General features: G+C 45.2%; 1 protein-coding gene across 2 annotated transcripts in view; it reads left to right on the forward strand.

The window, feature by feature from the left end:
• The window catches only part of LOC147122521 (dnaJ homolog subfamily B member 14-like), a 48,181-nt gene extending 35,049 nt beyond the window's left edge, over window positions 1-13,132 (forward strand). For both annotated transcript variants that reach the window (XM_086006160.1, XM_086006170.1), the window contains exons 4-8: window positions 120-302; window positions 2,519-2,607; window positions 5,719-5,828; window positions 8,657-8,829; window positions 11,574-13,132. In XM_086006160.1, coding sequence (XP_085862286.1) covers window positions 120-302; window positions 2,519-2,607; window positions 5,719-5,828; window positions 8,657-8,829; window positions 11,574-11,698 — 680 coding nt within the window. In that variant the 3' untranslated portion in view covers window positions 11,699-13,132. The remainder of the gene's footprint in view (window positions 1-119; window positions 303-2,518; window positions 2,608-5,718; window positions 5,829-8,656; window positions 8,830-11,573) is intronic.
• Window positions 13,133-14,887: the final 1,755 nt, after the last annotated feature.

Below are 14,887 nucleotides of genomic sequence, written 5' to 3' on the forward strand. Positions count from 1 at the left end.
CCCCTTATCCTTAGACTATAACCCCTGGTTCTGGACTCGAGGATCTTTTACGCCCACCCGAGAGAGCAGACGGGGCCTCGTGATTAGCTTTTAATGATGTCTCTTTTTTTAATCTGCAGCAATCGGAAATGCCTACGCTGTACTCAGTAACCCAGCGAAACGCAAGGACTATGATCAGTACGGTGACAGCCAGTCCCCTGGTAACTATCAGCATGGAGGCTTCGAATTTCACAGGAATTATGAATCGGACATTACGCCAGAGGATTTATTTAACATGTTTTTTGGAGGAGGATTCCCTGCAGGTACTGTTGAAAATGTCCTCGCAAAAATAAAATAGCGAGATGAATATTACTATGTTTTTCTTTCACAAGTGGAAGCTGAACGAGTGAGTGCTACGATACGTGACTGGAACAGGGCCAATAGGGTGTCAAGTAGCTGGGGCTGGGGGACCTAGATAAAATGTAAAAAAAAATTCCCTTTAGTGTGAACCTGAATTGACTTTTGAACCAGTGTAAAAGATCGTGGATAATTGAGCGTAAGTGGTTACGGGCGTAATGCTCATACACTTAAAACTCCACAATCTTTTGCACTATTTCAGTCGAGTCCACACAGATAGCAGCACAATCTGGGCGGGAACTCCAGGAGTTTGGCGTTGGGGCAAAACTCAATTTAAATAAAAACAGAAAATGCTGGAAACGCTCAGCGGGTCAGGCAGCGTCTGTGGAGAGAGAAACCGAGTTAACGTTTCAGGTCTGTGACCCTTCGTCAGAACTGGAAAAAGTTAAGAGATGCAACAGATTTTGCAGAGGCATGGAAAGGGCGGGGGGGGCGGGGGAGGCCAGTGACTGGTGGAAGGCAGGAGTGATTTTAAATGACAAAAGGGATGATTGTACAAGGCAAAGGGAGTGTTGCTGGGACAAGAAAAGAAACAAAATATGGGTCTAGAGCAATGTTTCCTTTTCTCTCGTGCGCAGTCCCTTTAACTAGCTGGGCAGCCCATTCAAATTTTCGCACATGCGCGGTTTTTCCCGTGTAAAAGCCGGTGAGCGGCCCGTGCAGCTTAGTGGGAATATTGGTCTAGAGGAGGTGTAAATGGCAGAATCATTACCAACTGTCCGAGGAAAATCAGAGCGGTGGTTACGATCTGAAGCTGTTGAAATCGATACTAAAGCAAAATACCGCGGGTGCTGGGAATCTGAAATAATAATGGAAAATGCTGGAAACACTCGGCGGGTCAGGCAGCATCTGTTGAGAGAGAGAGAGAAACCGAGTTAACGTTTCAGGTCGATGACCTTTCGTCAGAGCTGAAACGTTTAACTCTGTTTCTCGCTCTCCACAGGTGCACTGAGTATTTCCAGCATTTTCTGTTGTTGAAATCAATGGGCAGGATTTTCATTGGGCCGTGGAGTCGGGATTGGAGGCGTGCGGGGGATTAAAATCCCAAAATCAGGGGTCCCGACCCCATCCCACCTCCATGCCAGTTTCAAAGGAGGCGGATACCCGCCCCGCACTGGGACCCACCTACCCGAGGCGGGAAGGGATTAGTGCCAATTAACTGCCTGTTACCAGGTAGTTAACATGCAGTTTTTAGCCTAATCCCTATTTTTAAGGTTGAAGTGTGGGATTCCCAACGGCTCCAAACCACGCCAAGTTAGAGGAGGCGGGCCGTCGGGTTGAAAGACTTGGAGGGGTCGAGATGTTCAGGTGAGTGATGTGTGCATGAGTGCAAAGGTAAGTGTGTTTGGTGTGTCTAAAGTGTTTAAAGAAGTTTAAATGACATTTTCTTACCTTTTCAGCCTTCCTTCCTTTAGGTCTCGGGAGTCCCTCATCTCACCGGCACAGAAAGCAGAATGGCTGCGAACTGTCAAAAGTGACAGCCTGCAGCTTTCTGTGCAGGAGAGATTTCTAACTGAGTCTGTGGAGAAGGACTCATGTTAGAAGTAAGACTGTCAGTGTTTGACAGCTTCAAACAGCTGTGAAACGCTGATATTTCATCTGTCAAAAGCTCTTGACAGATGAAATTTCAGTCTGTGACATCACCTGTTGCCGGGTGGCCCTTAATTGGCCTGCTGAGCCCGCTGGGCAGGCTCAACACGGTCAATCAAGTTAAAATTGCGTGGATTGGCCACATCTCGATGGAGGCGGGACTACAACCCCGACAGTTGTAGTCCCGCCTCCAACCCGACTTCTGAATGACAATCCTGCCCAATGAGTCAGGAAGGCTAAAAACGTGGAATTTAAATGCAACTCTCACTGCATTACAAAAATATATTTTAATACTGAACCTTTTTTAAATAATTGGAGTATCAGTTTGCGAACTGTTCGTAATCTTGATCTTTCCTCTTTAAATTGACCAGCTTCAATGCTTTTTTTTTTGTGTGGGGTGGGATCATTTCTAATGCATTTTTTTTTTGGCAGAATAAGCAGAAACTGTCTCCCTATCTCCGTGCTAGACTGTTGGGTTTAATTAGACGCTGATGTGATGACTGCACAGTCCTTAATTATTCTATTCTTTTAGGTAATACACAGCCATATTCCAATGGCAGAGCGAGGCACACATCTCATCAATCGTATCACAGAACTGAGAGAGAGGAAGAGCGAGCCGATGTACGTAATCACTTCGGATGAGTCGCCCTCAACACAGCAGGCAACATTTAGAATTATAAAATTCATAATTTTGCTTGAAGGCAATGGGTGGATTTTATTTAGGAGGGAAGGTTATTCTGTTTGATTCGACAATGAGAAGGTGCTCAACTTTTTCATGTGTTCGATCTGGAAATACAGAATCCTAGGGCTGGAAATTCAGTTGGCTTTGCGCCCAGTTTTCGCCCAAAGAGGGCTTTTGCGCCAGTAGGGGTGGTAGCGCTGATATTGAGCGCCGCGGTAATGGCGGCGGTAGCCGGTAGCGCTGCGCCGGCACCGATGACGTCATCGGTGTGCGCAGTGCCCCGGTTCCGCCACGCTACCACCCCGACCCCCATTTTCAGTAGCGGCTGCCTCTTCCGTGGCAGTCGCTAATAACATTCGGAGACCGGGTCGGTACTGCAGCCTTAGTGGGGCGCTTTAAAGTGGAGGTGCGGCCGGCCGCTTTTTCGGCGGCCGCCTGGCCGCACCTCCTTCCCCGGCCTCCTCCACCCCCCCCCCCCCCCCCCCCGCGACATTGCCGGCTGCTTTCCGCGAACCCGGCACTTCACCGTGGTGCCGGGCTCATTTGCTGGCTCTATCCAGCGGCGATCTACCCGTTGCAGGCACGTCCCCCTTAAGAGAAGGAGGAGGCCTGCAATACCGCAGCGGGTGGCGCAGCGGCACCTAGAGCGCTGAAATTCAGTTTCAGCGCCCCAAGCGGGGGCGGGCACACCCTGGAATAGCGCCCGGTTCCGACTTGGGACGCAAAAACTGAATATCTGATGGGCGCAACTGGCTCCGCGCCCAGCGGTAAATTCTGGGCGCAAGCGAGCTGGCGGGGCTATACCTAATTTCTAGGCCCTAGTGTTTTACAGCACCGAGGGGGGGGGGGGGCACTCAGCCCATCGTGTCTGCGCCATTTCTGTGAACGTTATCCACTTAATTCCATTCTCCTGGCCTGTCCCAATACTCCTTATTTTTTGTTGTTCTTCATAATATTTATTTCCGTCCCTTTGTCAAAGCCATTATGGATTCTGCTACCGTCTGTTTCTGGTAAGGCCATTCTACGTCCTAACAACCCTCCAAGTAAAGCAACAACAATTATTTGCATTTATATAGCGCCTTAAACGTCCCAAGGGCACTTCACAGGAGCGATTATCAAACAAAATTTGACACCGAGCCACATAAGGAGATATTAGGACAGGCTTGGTCAAGGTGGTAAGTTTTAAGGAGCATCTTAAAGGAGGAGAGAGAGGTTTAGGGAGGGAATCCCAGAGCTTGGGGCCCAGGTAGCTGAAGGCATGGCCGCCAATGGTGGAGCGATTAAAATCGGGGATGTGCAAGGGGCCAGAACTGGAGGGGTGCCGAGATCTCTGAGGGTTGTAGGGCTGGAGGAGATTACAGAGATAGGGAGGGGGCGAGGCCATGGAGAGATTTGAAAACAAGGATGAGAATTTTAAAATCGAGGCGCTGCTTAATAAATAAATAATATTCTCCTAACATCTCCCTTTTACTCTTTTGGTGGTAGTATTGAAATCTATGCTCGCCAGCTAACAAACCAGTGACATAGTGGTTCCCAATTTACCTTTTATCAAAACCCTTTCAATAACTTCCTGTATAAATCCACCAGCAGAACCTTTCATTCAACCACACTTTTAAAAGTGTTTGCAGCAATGTTGTCTATATTGGACTTAAAAGGGTTAAATTATGAGGATAGGTCGCATAGACGAGGCTTGTATTCCCCTGAGTTTAGAAGATTAAGGGGTGATCTAATCGAGGTGTTTAAGATGATTAAAGGATTTGATAGGGTAGATAGAGAAACTATTTCCTCTGGTGGGGGGAGTCCAGAACAAGGGGGCAGAACCTTAAAATTCGAGCCAGGCCGTTCAGGGGTGATGTCAGGAAGCACTTCTTCACACAAAGGGGAGTGGAAATCTGGAACTCTTTCCCCCAAAAAGCTGTTTAGGCGAATACATCCATGCTATTTGCCTCAACCACTCCTGAATTCCCTACTGCATTTATTGGTGACTAACTTAAATTTTATGGCCCCTAGGTTTGGTCTCCCCCCACAAGTGGAAATGTCTTCTCTACGTCTACCCTATTGAACACATTCATAATTTTAAAGACCTCTTCTATCAGGTCATCCTTCAACCTCTCTTCTAGAAAAAAGAGCCCCAGCCTGTTCAGTCTTTCCTGATAGTTTGATGCTTTCAGACTTGGGGATGGAGTTTGTTTTTAATTGGGAAGATAATTGAACTTTTAACTGATGTACTTTGGGGGGAGAGAGAGAAAGTGCCTTTCTGTGAAAGTGCTTTGATCTCTGAACAGACAGTTGTTTATCACCTAATCCAACTTTGATTCTACAAATATTTAATTAGTAATGCAATTGAATTTTGAAGAAAAAAACCTTTTCCGAATCTATAATGAAGTAGGTCAGAGGCTGGGTATTCTGCAGCGAGTGTCTCACCTCCTCCTGACTCCCCAAAGCCTTTCCACCATCTACAACGCACAAGCCAGGAGTGTGATGGAATACTCTCCACTTGCCTGGATGAGTGCAGCTCCAACAACACTCAAGAAGCTCGACACCATCCAGGACAAAGCAGCCCGCTTGATTGGCACCCCATCCACCACCTTCTACATTCACTCCCTCCACCACCGGCGCACCGTGGCTGCAGTGTGTACCATCTACAAGATGCACTGCAGCAACTCGCCAAGGCTTCTTCAACAGCATCTCCCAAACCCGCGACCTCTTCCACCTAGGACATGAGCAGCAATGCGCATGGGAACACCACCACCTCCAAGTTCCCACCCAAGTCACACACCATCCTGACTTGGAAGTATATCACCGTTCCTTCATCGTCACCGAGTCAAAATCCTGGAACTCCCTCCCCAACAGCACTGTGGGAGTACCTTCACCACACGGACTGCAGCGGTTCAAGAAGGCAGCTCACCACCACCTTCTCAAGGGCAATTAGGGATGGGCAATAAATGCTGGCCTCGCCAGCGATGCCCACATCCTATGAATGAATTAAAAGAAAAACTAGGAATATTAACAACGTCTTAATTTTATTCTCCTATACCTTTTTTTTACAGGGAGGATTTTCAATGTTTATACAGTTGTTACCCATAATTGTCTTGATCCTGGTGTCAGTTTTGAGCCAGTTGATGGTATCTACTCCACCATACAGTCTCTACTACAGAGCGTAAGTATTGCTGACTTTCCAATGTGTCCTTTAATTCAGTCACTAGTCATAAGGTGTTGTTACAAAATAAAATTAGCTGCAGTCAGAATCTTGCCCCAAACTTAACTCAATACAAACGTGCTATGTGTGGTTCTTGCTGAATACTAGGTGGCCCCCTAATGGGAGTAAGCACATTGTAGCAAATACACTCCAATGTCTTCTCTGGTATCACCTTTGACAAATATTCTAGAGGGTCTGGAAATAAAAGCAGCTGGTTATTGCCCCACCCATTTCGAGTGTTTATTCAGCCGTAACAAAATGTTGCAAGCACCAAAGCTTGAGGGAGCAGCTGAGTTCATTGCAAACCAACACAGACTGCGAGATTTATTCTGCTGTGTGATGCCCAGTTATTTTTGAATATGATCGACAATTATTCAAATCCCAAATATTTTAAAAGAAAAGAACTTGCATTTCTATAGTGCCGGACGTCCCAAAGTTCTTTACAGCTAATGAAATATTTTTTGAAGCGTAGTCACTGTTGTAATATATGAAAAGTGGCAGCCAATGTGCGCACAGCAAGCTCCCACAAACAGTAATGACCAGATAATCTGTCTTAGTGATGTTGATTGAGGGATAATTATTGGCCAGGACACCGGGGATAACCCCCCCCCCCCCCCCTTTCGAAATAGTGCTGTAGGATCTTTTGCGTCTGCCCAAGAGAGCAGACGTGGCCTCGGTTTAACGTCTCATCCGAAAGATGGCACCTCCGACAGTGCGGCGCTCCCTCAGCACTGCACTGGGAGTGCCAGCCTGGATTTTTGTGCTCGAGTCTCTTGAACCCACAACCTTCTGATTCCGAGGTGCGAGTGCTACCCACTGAGCCACGGCCGACACATGAACTGTAACTGTTTGAATCTGCTTTGGTGTGGAAATTCCATGAGATATAGTCTAGCCTAGCACCGCTTCTGCAATAGTAAGACATGCAAGAAAAGAAACACTGCATACATAAAAACGTTAGTTACAAGAGAATAGCGTTGCATTTACATCATGACCCTTCTACTGTTTTTGAGGAGCTAGACAGAAATATATATTTATATAAAAGAAATCTATATTATTAATTTAAATCTGAAGTGAGGTCCAGTGGGATGGTCACCTGCTTCTTGAAGACTGAGTTGAGAACTTGTGAATAATTCCAATAGCTAAAACAATTAACAGAGCGGTTTTTCTGTTTTTTTGTTATCCGGAGCATGTTATTGAAAGCCTGCATATCCAGGCTAGTGAAGATGTTCTCCAATGCAGAGAGAGTTTGGGCAACTAAATCACAGGGGCCAAGAAATCTAGAGTGGGAAGGGTAGAAAAATACCCAACATTGTAATGGGCATTCTACGCTGGATTTTGTTCTAAAATATATAATTAAATCTGTTACTCATTACTGTTGAGATACTGTGCTATTTCCTTTTATTTATATAATGCTTTACACAATCTCAGGATGTCCCAAAAGTACTTCATTACAGCCAATTAAGTGCCATCACGGTTGTAATGTAGGAAATTTGCGCACAGCAAGCTCCCACAAACAGCCGTGAGATAAATGACCAGATAATCTGTTTTCGTGATGTTGGTTGAGGGATAAATATTGGGCAGGACACCGGGGAGAAATCCCCTGCTCTTCTTCAAAGCAGCACCATGGGATTTTTTTTTAATGTCCATCTGAGAGGGCAGACAGTACCTCCTGTTTAACATCTCATCCGAAAGACGGCACCTCCGACAGTGCAGCACTCCCTCAGCACTGCACTGGAAGTGTCCGCCTGGATTATGTGCTCAAGTCCCTGGAGTGGGGGCTTGAAGCCACAACCTTCTGACTTAAAGGCAAGAGTGCTGCCCACTGAACACAGCTCTCCAGACCGGAGCAGGGCTCAAGATATTTTGTGATGGGACACTCTTTTGGTAGCTTTCCTACTGCAAGAGATATTATCCTTCAAGTTTAAAAAAAATATTTTCTTGAAGGGAAACCTTTTTTCCTTGAGTTTTGAAACTCTTTAGTTCAAAGTTCTTTCATAGAAACATAGAAGATAGGAGCAGGAGTAGACCATTCGGCCCTTCGAGCCTGCTCCGCCATTCAATGAGATCATAGCTGATCATCCAAATTCAGTACCCGGTCCCTGCCTTCTCCCCATATCCCTTGATCCCTTTAACCTTAAGAAATATATCCAACTCTTTCTTGAATATATTTAATGAACTGGCCTCCACTGCCCTCTGTGGTAGAGAATTCCACAGGTTCACCACTCTCTGGGTGAAGAAATTCCTCCTCATTTCAGTCCTAAATGGCTTACCCCTTATCCTTAGACTATGACCCCTGGTTCTGGACTCCCCCGCCATCGGGAACATCCTGCATCTAGTCTGTCCAGGCCTGACAGAATTTTATATGTTTCGATGAGATCCCCTCTCAATCTTCTAAACTCCAGTGAATTATCTGATCGTTCAATTTTTTTATGCATTAAATTCCCATGTTGAAGAGCAGGGAAGTTCTTCCCAGTGTCCTGGCCAATAGTTATCCCTCATCCGATGTCACTTAAAAAAAAAAACCCACAGATGGTCTGGTCATTATCACATTGCTGCTTGTGGGATCTTGCTGTGCGCACATTGGTAGCTGCGTTTTCTACATTACAACAGTAACTACACTTATTTCAAAGGTACTTCATTGGCTGTAAAATGCTTTGGGATGCCCTGATAGGCGCTATACAAATGCAAGTCTTTTACAAACGGGTCGTGTGAATACAGATTGCAATAAATGTTTTTTCACTCAACTGAACAATTTTTAACTTGACTAATGAGTACTTCTGCATTTCCAGTGCTGTGGGACACACTGTCAAGCGACAGACCAGTAATTTGAAAGTAATTTACTATTGCAACAAAGACTTTGACAAAGAATACATGGGTGTGACGTTGCAAAAAATAGAAAAGAGCGTTGAAGAAGATTATATAACAAACCTTCGAAATAACTGCTGGAGGGAAAGACAGGAGAGTAAGTTGTTTGAACTTCTCTTTGTGATATTTCAGTCTTTAAAGTGGTTCTTAAGTAGTTCCTTACGTTAGCACTCTGACACCATATCGTACACTTTAAGACGCCGTAGTAAAGGGAATTAAGGGTTACGGGGAGCGGGCAGGAATTTGGACATGAGTCATGGCCCTGTGGGTAGTGGAGCGGGCCCAGGGGCCGTGTAGCCTGATCCTGCTCCTATTTCGTGTGTCTAATTCTGTTAGATTCAGGAGATGGTTCTGTGATAGTGGATTGGCGGTTAGGATCAGATCAGCCATGATCTTATTGAATGGCGGAGCAGGCTCGAGGGGCCGATTGGCCTACTCCTGCTCCTATTTCTTATGTTCTTATGTAGATGAGCAATCCCAATGTAGGGGCATTGCTTTTACACTCATTGGAAATTGCAGTTTGCTTAATGGCTGGATAAGGGTCGCATAGCTGTCGAGTATCCAGCAGTTGTACCAATTGAGGCAAATCTATTATGCAGAATTACTTCGCATTCCCCTTCCCTCCACAGCAGGTCTCACCTGAGTTAGTTTGGCAACTGTTGTCAAGTGGATGGTGGTTGGAGGGATTGGAGGAAGTAGAATCATAGAATTGTACAGCACAGAAGGAGGCCAATTAGCCCATCGCGTCTGTGCCGGCTCTTTCGAAGAGCTATCCAGTTAGTCTCACTCTTACCCCATATCCCTGTGGGGGTGAGGGTAAGTTAATCCTAAGGTGCTGTCATTGCTGCCCTGATATGAGGTGAGACCAAGTAGCCCAAGGATGGCTCCTTCAACTTCTCTTTCCCCCACCTCGAAGGTACGGTAGCAGAGTGGTTGTTACTGGACTAATAATCCAGAGGCCTGGACTAATGATCCTGAGACGTGAGTTCAAATCCCACCATGGCAGCTGGGAAATTTAAATTCAAATAATTAAATAAATCTGGAATAAAAAGCTCGTATCAGAAATGGTGACCATGAAACTACCGGATTGTCGTAAAAATCCATCTGGAGGGAAGGAAATCTGCCGTCCTTACCTGGTCTGTGACTCCTTACCTGGTCTGTGACTCCAGACCCACAACCCTCTGAAATGGCCAAGCAAGCCACCACCTTCTCGAGAACAATTTAGGGATGGGCAATAAATGCCAGTGACGCCCACATCCTGTGACTGAATTTTTTTTTTAAAGGAAAAAATACAAGACTACTGCTTGACATACCTTTTTTATTCATTCACGGGATGTGGGCATCGTTGGCAAGGCCAGCATTTATTGCCCATCCCTAGTTGCCCTCGAGAAGGTGGTGGTGAGCTGCCTTCTTGAACCGCTGCAGTCCCGTGTGGTGAAGGTGCTCCCACAGTGCTGTTAGGGAGGGAGTTCCAGGATTTTGACCCAGCGACGATGAAGGATCGGCCGATATATTTCCAAGTCAGGATGGTGTGTGACTTGAAGGGGGAACTTGGAGGTGGTGGTGTTCCCATGCACCTGCTGCCCTTGTCCTTCCAGGTGGTGGAGGTCACTGGTTTGGGAGGTGGTGTACAGTTTAGACCATTAGGGTGAGTGATGGAACCTAGATCCCAACAGGGTACTCCCAACATGCTGCACTAGCTGGATTTCACATAACCTAGTTTTAAAAACAGTAAGTTGCTGTTTACCTAAACTTTCTTTCAAAGTTTCTCAACATTTTTCATTGCCTGACCCAGCCTTGGAAAATGGTGCAATTGGAATTTCTTGTTGGTGCTTGCTGTCTTTATTAAGCCACTGTCCCAGTAAGTCTTTTGTGCCAGATTCATGGCGGTGACTGCACAAATTCAGTACAAGTTTTCCCAGCCCGATTGCAGTGCAACTTGGTTATTCTGCCTCTGCCAGATGCACCCAAAGACTGAACAGGCTGGGGCTCTTTTCTCTAGAAAAGACGAGACTGAGAGGTGACCTGATAGAGGTCTTTAAAAATTACGAAGGGGTTCGATAGGGTAGATGTAGAGAAGATGTTTCCACTTGTGTAGGAGACCAAAACTAGGGGGACAGAAATATAAGATGGTCACTAATAAATCCAGTAATTCAGGAGAAACACCTTTACTCAAGAGAATGTGGAACTTGCTACCACAGGGAGGCGAATAGCAGAAATGCATTTAAGGGGAAGCTAGATGAGGGAGAAAGGAATCGAAGGATTTATTGATGGGGTTACATGGAGAGGGGTGGGAGGAGGCTCGCGTGGAGCATAAATGCCGGCACGGACAATTTGGGCCGAATGGCCTGTTTCTGTGCTGTAAATTCTATGTAAATAGTTAGTGTAGTAATAAACTGTGCCAACCAGCTTAACAACCGCATCTCTTGGAAAGTGTTTTCTCAATGTCCATTGGTCTAGGAACAGGAAGAGGCCATTCAGCCTCTTGAGCCTGTTCCGCCATTCAATGAGATCATGGCTGATCTGTGACCTAACTCCATCTACCTGCCTTTGGCCCATATCCCTTAATACCTTTGGTTAACAAAAATCTATCAAGCTCAGATTTAAAATTAACAATTGGTCTAGCATCAAATGCCATTTGCGGAAGAGTTCCAAACTTCTACCACCCTGTGTGTGTAGAAGTGTTTCCTAATTTCACTCCTGAAAGGTCTGGCTCTAATTTTTAGACTCTGCCCCCTAGTCCTAGACTCCCCAACCAGCGGAAATAGATTCTCTCTATCTACCCTATCTGTTCCCCTTATGTATGTATATTAATTTTGTTATTCCTTATTTTTAAAAAAGGAAATGACTATCTTTATGCGGCCAAAGTATACCGCGATGAAAGACTTCGAAAGAAAGCAGAGCTTATGAAGATGGAAAGTTGTGAAAAGCTGGCAAGACTAAATGATCTGTATCGGGGAGGCTGACAGTCGGCAAAGTTTCGCCTTTTAATTTAAATGTTTGGTTGTACGGGAAGACATTTCAATTATCTACAATTTTACAAAAATAAATAAATCAAAAGTCTTGTAACCGAGTCTTACCTTGCGAATCCTCAGTTGTCACCTTGTTGGACTGTCTACACAGGTGTCCGATTGTAGCCAAAGCACTTTGCAGTGGCTGATGTCGTTTGTGTGTGTTTCACATCCCCTTCACTTTATTGTATACAATACAGTGTATTCTAGATTTAGCTTTTTAAAAAAGCACCTGATCGAATCTAATACAATTTATGTCCGTTAGTACCAAGGGTTTAACGAGTAACTGGTGTCAGTTTTTTATTTTATTTCAAAGTAGTGGTGTTTTGTGTTGGCGTTTGCTGCACTTCCGCCCACACGGGTTAGAACGCACACACAGACTGAGCGAACGACCCCAATCCTTAGCTGTGTGTGTGTAGTTGAAGAGACTTCCCTGCTTGTGTGTCTCACTGAAAAGTTTTTTCGTACTTTTGAGATAGCTATGACAAAATAACTTTCCGTACGCTTCCAGTACTTCGTCCACAGTGAGATGGATTTTAATGCATTCCTTAAGTCATGAAATTTTAGACACATTCCCATTTTTTGAGTTCTAAAGAATTGTTTTGGCAAGATGTATTAATTGACCATTTTTTGTCACTTCCTATTAACTGAATGAGGTAAGCAATAGAGTGGTATATTGACATATTCCTTATATTAAGGATTATGTAGAGATTTCTTGGGGATTAATGTCCACTGTTGCATGTATAGCAGTACATAAACTACTTGATTTCTGTGAATATTGTACAGTTGTGCTGTAATTCTTAAGAGCTGCATTTCTTTGTCATTATTTTCTAACAAGACTCAGTACAATGTACATACGAGTTTAAGAAATCCCTTGTGAAGGTTTAGGATTTGAATACTGTGATGTCTGTTTTGGGAGATGGGGGAAAGATGAGGGTAGAAAAGCTCAGTTGAGCGACCGTTTTAACCCGTTGGGGCGAGGGCGACATGGAGCTGATTCACGTGACGGTAAATCTGACTTCCTCCTATAATTAATTCCCCTCCAATCGGAAAATGTTCCAACTTTCCTTCGCACATCCAGTATCAATGTAAGGTATCGGAAACTCAATGGGCTGGTGTCAAAGATAGAATTTTTACACCTTGGAATATACAATTAATACTCATAGGTACTTGAATTCTGAAGACCCGAAGGTGTTAATGGAATGACCTGCTAAAAGTTGTGATTACATAAAGTCCTCAGAACTTGACTCTGTTTTTCTTCATACTATCCTACTGAAATCAGTAAAAATGGCCTAGTTTCTATTGTAAAGTTGAATTGCTTATTGTAATATATATTTAATGTATCCTTCTCGTAACCTATATCAAATAAAAGTTATTTTAAGTGTGTAACCTGGATGGCTTTGAGTTGGGCCACAGTTTGTGTATTTTTTTTTTTGTTCCAAGCACAGACCCAGTAGCCTCCTTGTACAAACTTCAGTACACAATGTTATTCTGCATCTAAAGCTGCCTCTGAATTCTTGTCTTGGTTTGTCTTTTTAGGAACAGGAGGAGGCCATTCAGCCCCTCGAGCCTGTTCCGCCACTCGATGAGATCAGGGCTGATCTGATTCTTAACTCTATCCACCTGCTTTGGCTCCATATTGTTTTTTACACCTTTGGCTAGCAAAATCCTATAGATCTCAAGTTAAAAATGATTAATTTGAGCTAGCATCTGCTGATTTTTTTTTTTGAGGAAGAGAGTTCCACACTTCTACCAGCCTTTTGTGTGAAGAAGTGTTTCCAAAGTTCTCTCCTGAATGGCCTGGCTTTGATTTTAAGGTTCCGTCCCCTTGTCCTAGACACCCCACCAGTGGAAAAAGTGTGTCCCCATCTACCCTATTCTGCTGGGGGATGCCAACAGACACTAGCACACCCTCCCCGATGTCTTAACTAGCTCAGCCAAACAGACTGGGAAGGTCCCAAATTGACTCCCCACTGTGGACAGCTCTTGGTTGGAGTGCCTTGGTATAAAACCGAGGATAAGCTCGAGTTCCTGCTCCTGATCATCATCCATTGACATCTGGTGGAAGTCTATGTGTTGGTGTCGGGTGAGGTCAAGGTTGGGCTCAACTTTGTGACAACCTACTGACACTTGCCCCTGAAGAATGGACATTTAGGCAAGGTACTTGCATAGGAATTAGGAGCAGGAGTAGGCCATTCGGCCCCTCGAGCCTGCTCCACTATTCAATAAGATCATTCCCCTAGAGTCCAAAAATCTATCGATCTCAGCTTTGAATATACTCAACGACTCAGCATTCACAGCCCTTTGGGGTAGAGAAGTCCAAAGATTCACCACCCTCCGAGTGAAGAAATTCCTCCTCCATCTCAGTCTTAAATGGCCGCCCCCTTATCCTGAGATTGTGCCCCTGAGTTCTAGACTCTCCAGCCAGAAGAAACAACCTCTCAGTATCTACCCTATCAACCCCCCTCAGAATCTTGACCAGCAGCTGTGGAACCATAACCCACTATGGAGGCAAAACTTTCAGAAGATGTGGGGGGGTGGGGAGAAATTGCCAGAAACACAAGGATGGTAGAAGGAAGTCAGATGGGAGAACTGCAACAACACATAACTTGCATTTTTAGTAAAACATCCCAAGGCGCAGGAGCAATTGTCAAGCAAAATTTGACACCGAGCCACGAGAAATAGTAGGCCCGATGACCAAAAGCTTGATCAAAGAGGGAGGTTTAAAGGAGAGTCTTGGAGGAGAGAGAGGCGGAGAGGTTTAGGGCGGGAATTCCAGAGCTCGGGGCCCAGGCAGCTGAAGGCACGGCCGCCAATGGGAGAACAATTCAAATCGTGATTCTTTGACAACACCTCCCAAAACCACGACCTCTACCACCTAGAAGGACAAGGGCAGCAAGCACATGGGAACACCACCACCTCCAAGTTCCCCTCCAAGTCACACACCATCCTGACTTGGAAATATATCGGCCGTTCCTTCATCGTCGCTGGGTTAATATGCTGGAACTCCCTCCCTAACAGCACTGTGGGAGCACCTTCACCACACGGACTGCAGCCGTTCAAGAAGGCAGCTCACTACCACCTTCTCAAGGGCAATTAGGGATGGGTAATAATTGCCAGCAATGCCCACATCCCATGAACGTA

This window comes from Somniosus microcephalus, chromosome 2, assembly GCF_052327205.1.
Source record: "Somniosus microcephalus isolate GS21.2 chromosome 2, FLI_Smic_1.0, whole genome shotgun sequence".
Lineage (NCBI taxonomy): Eukaryota > Metazoa > Chordata > Chondrichthyes > Squaliformes > Somniosidae > Somniosus > Somniosus microcephalus.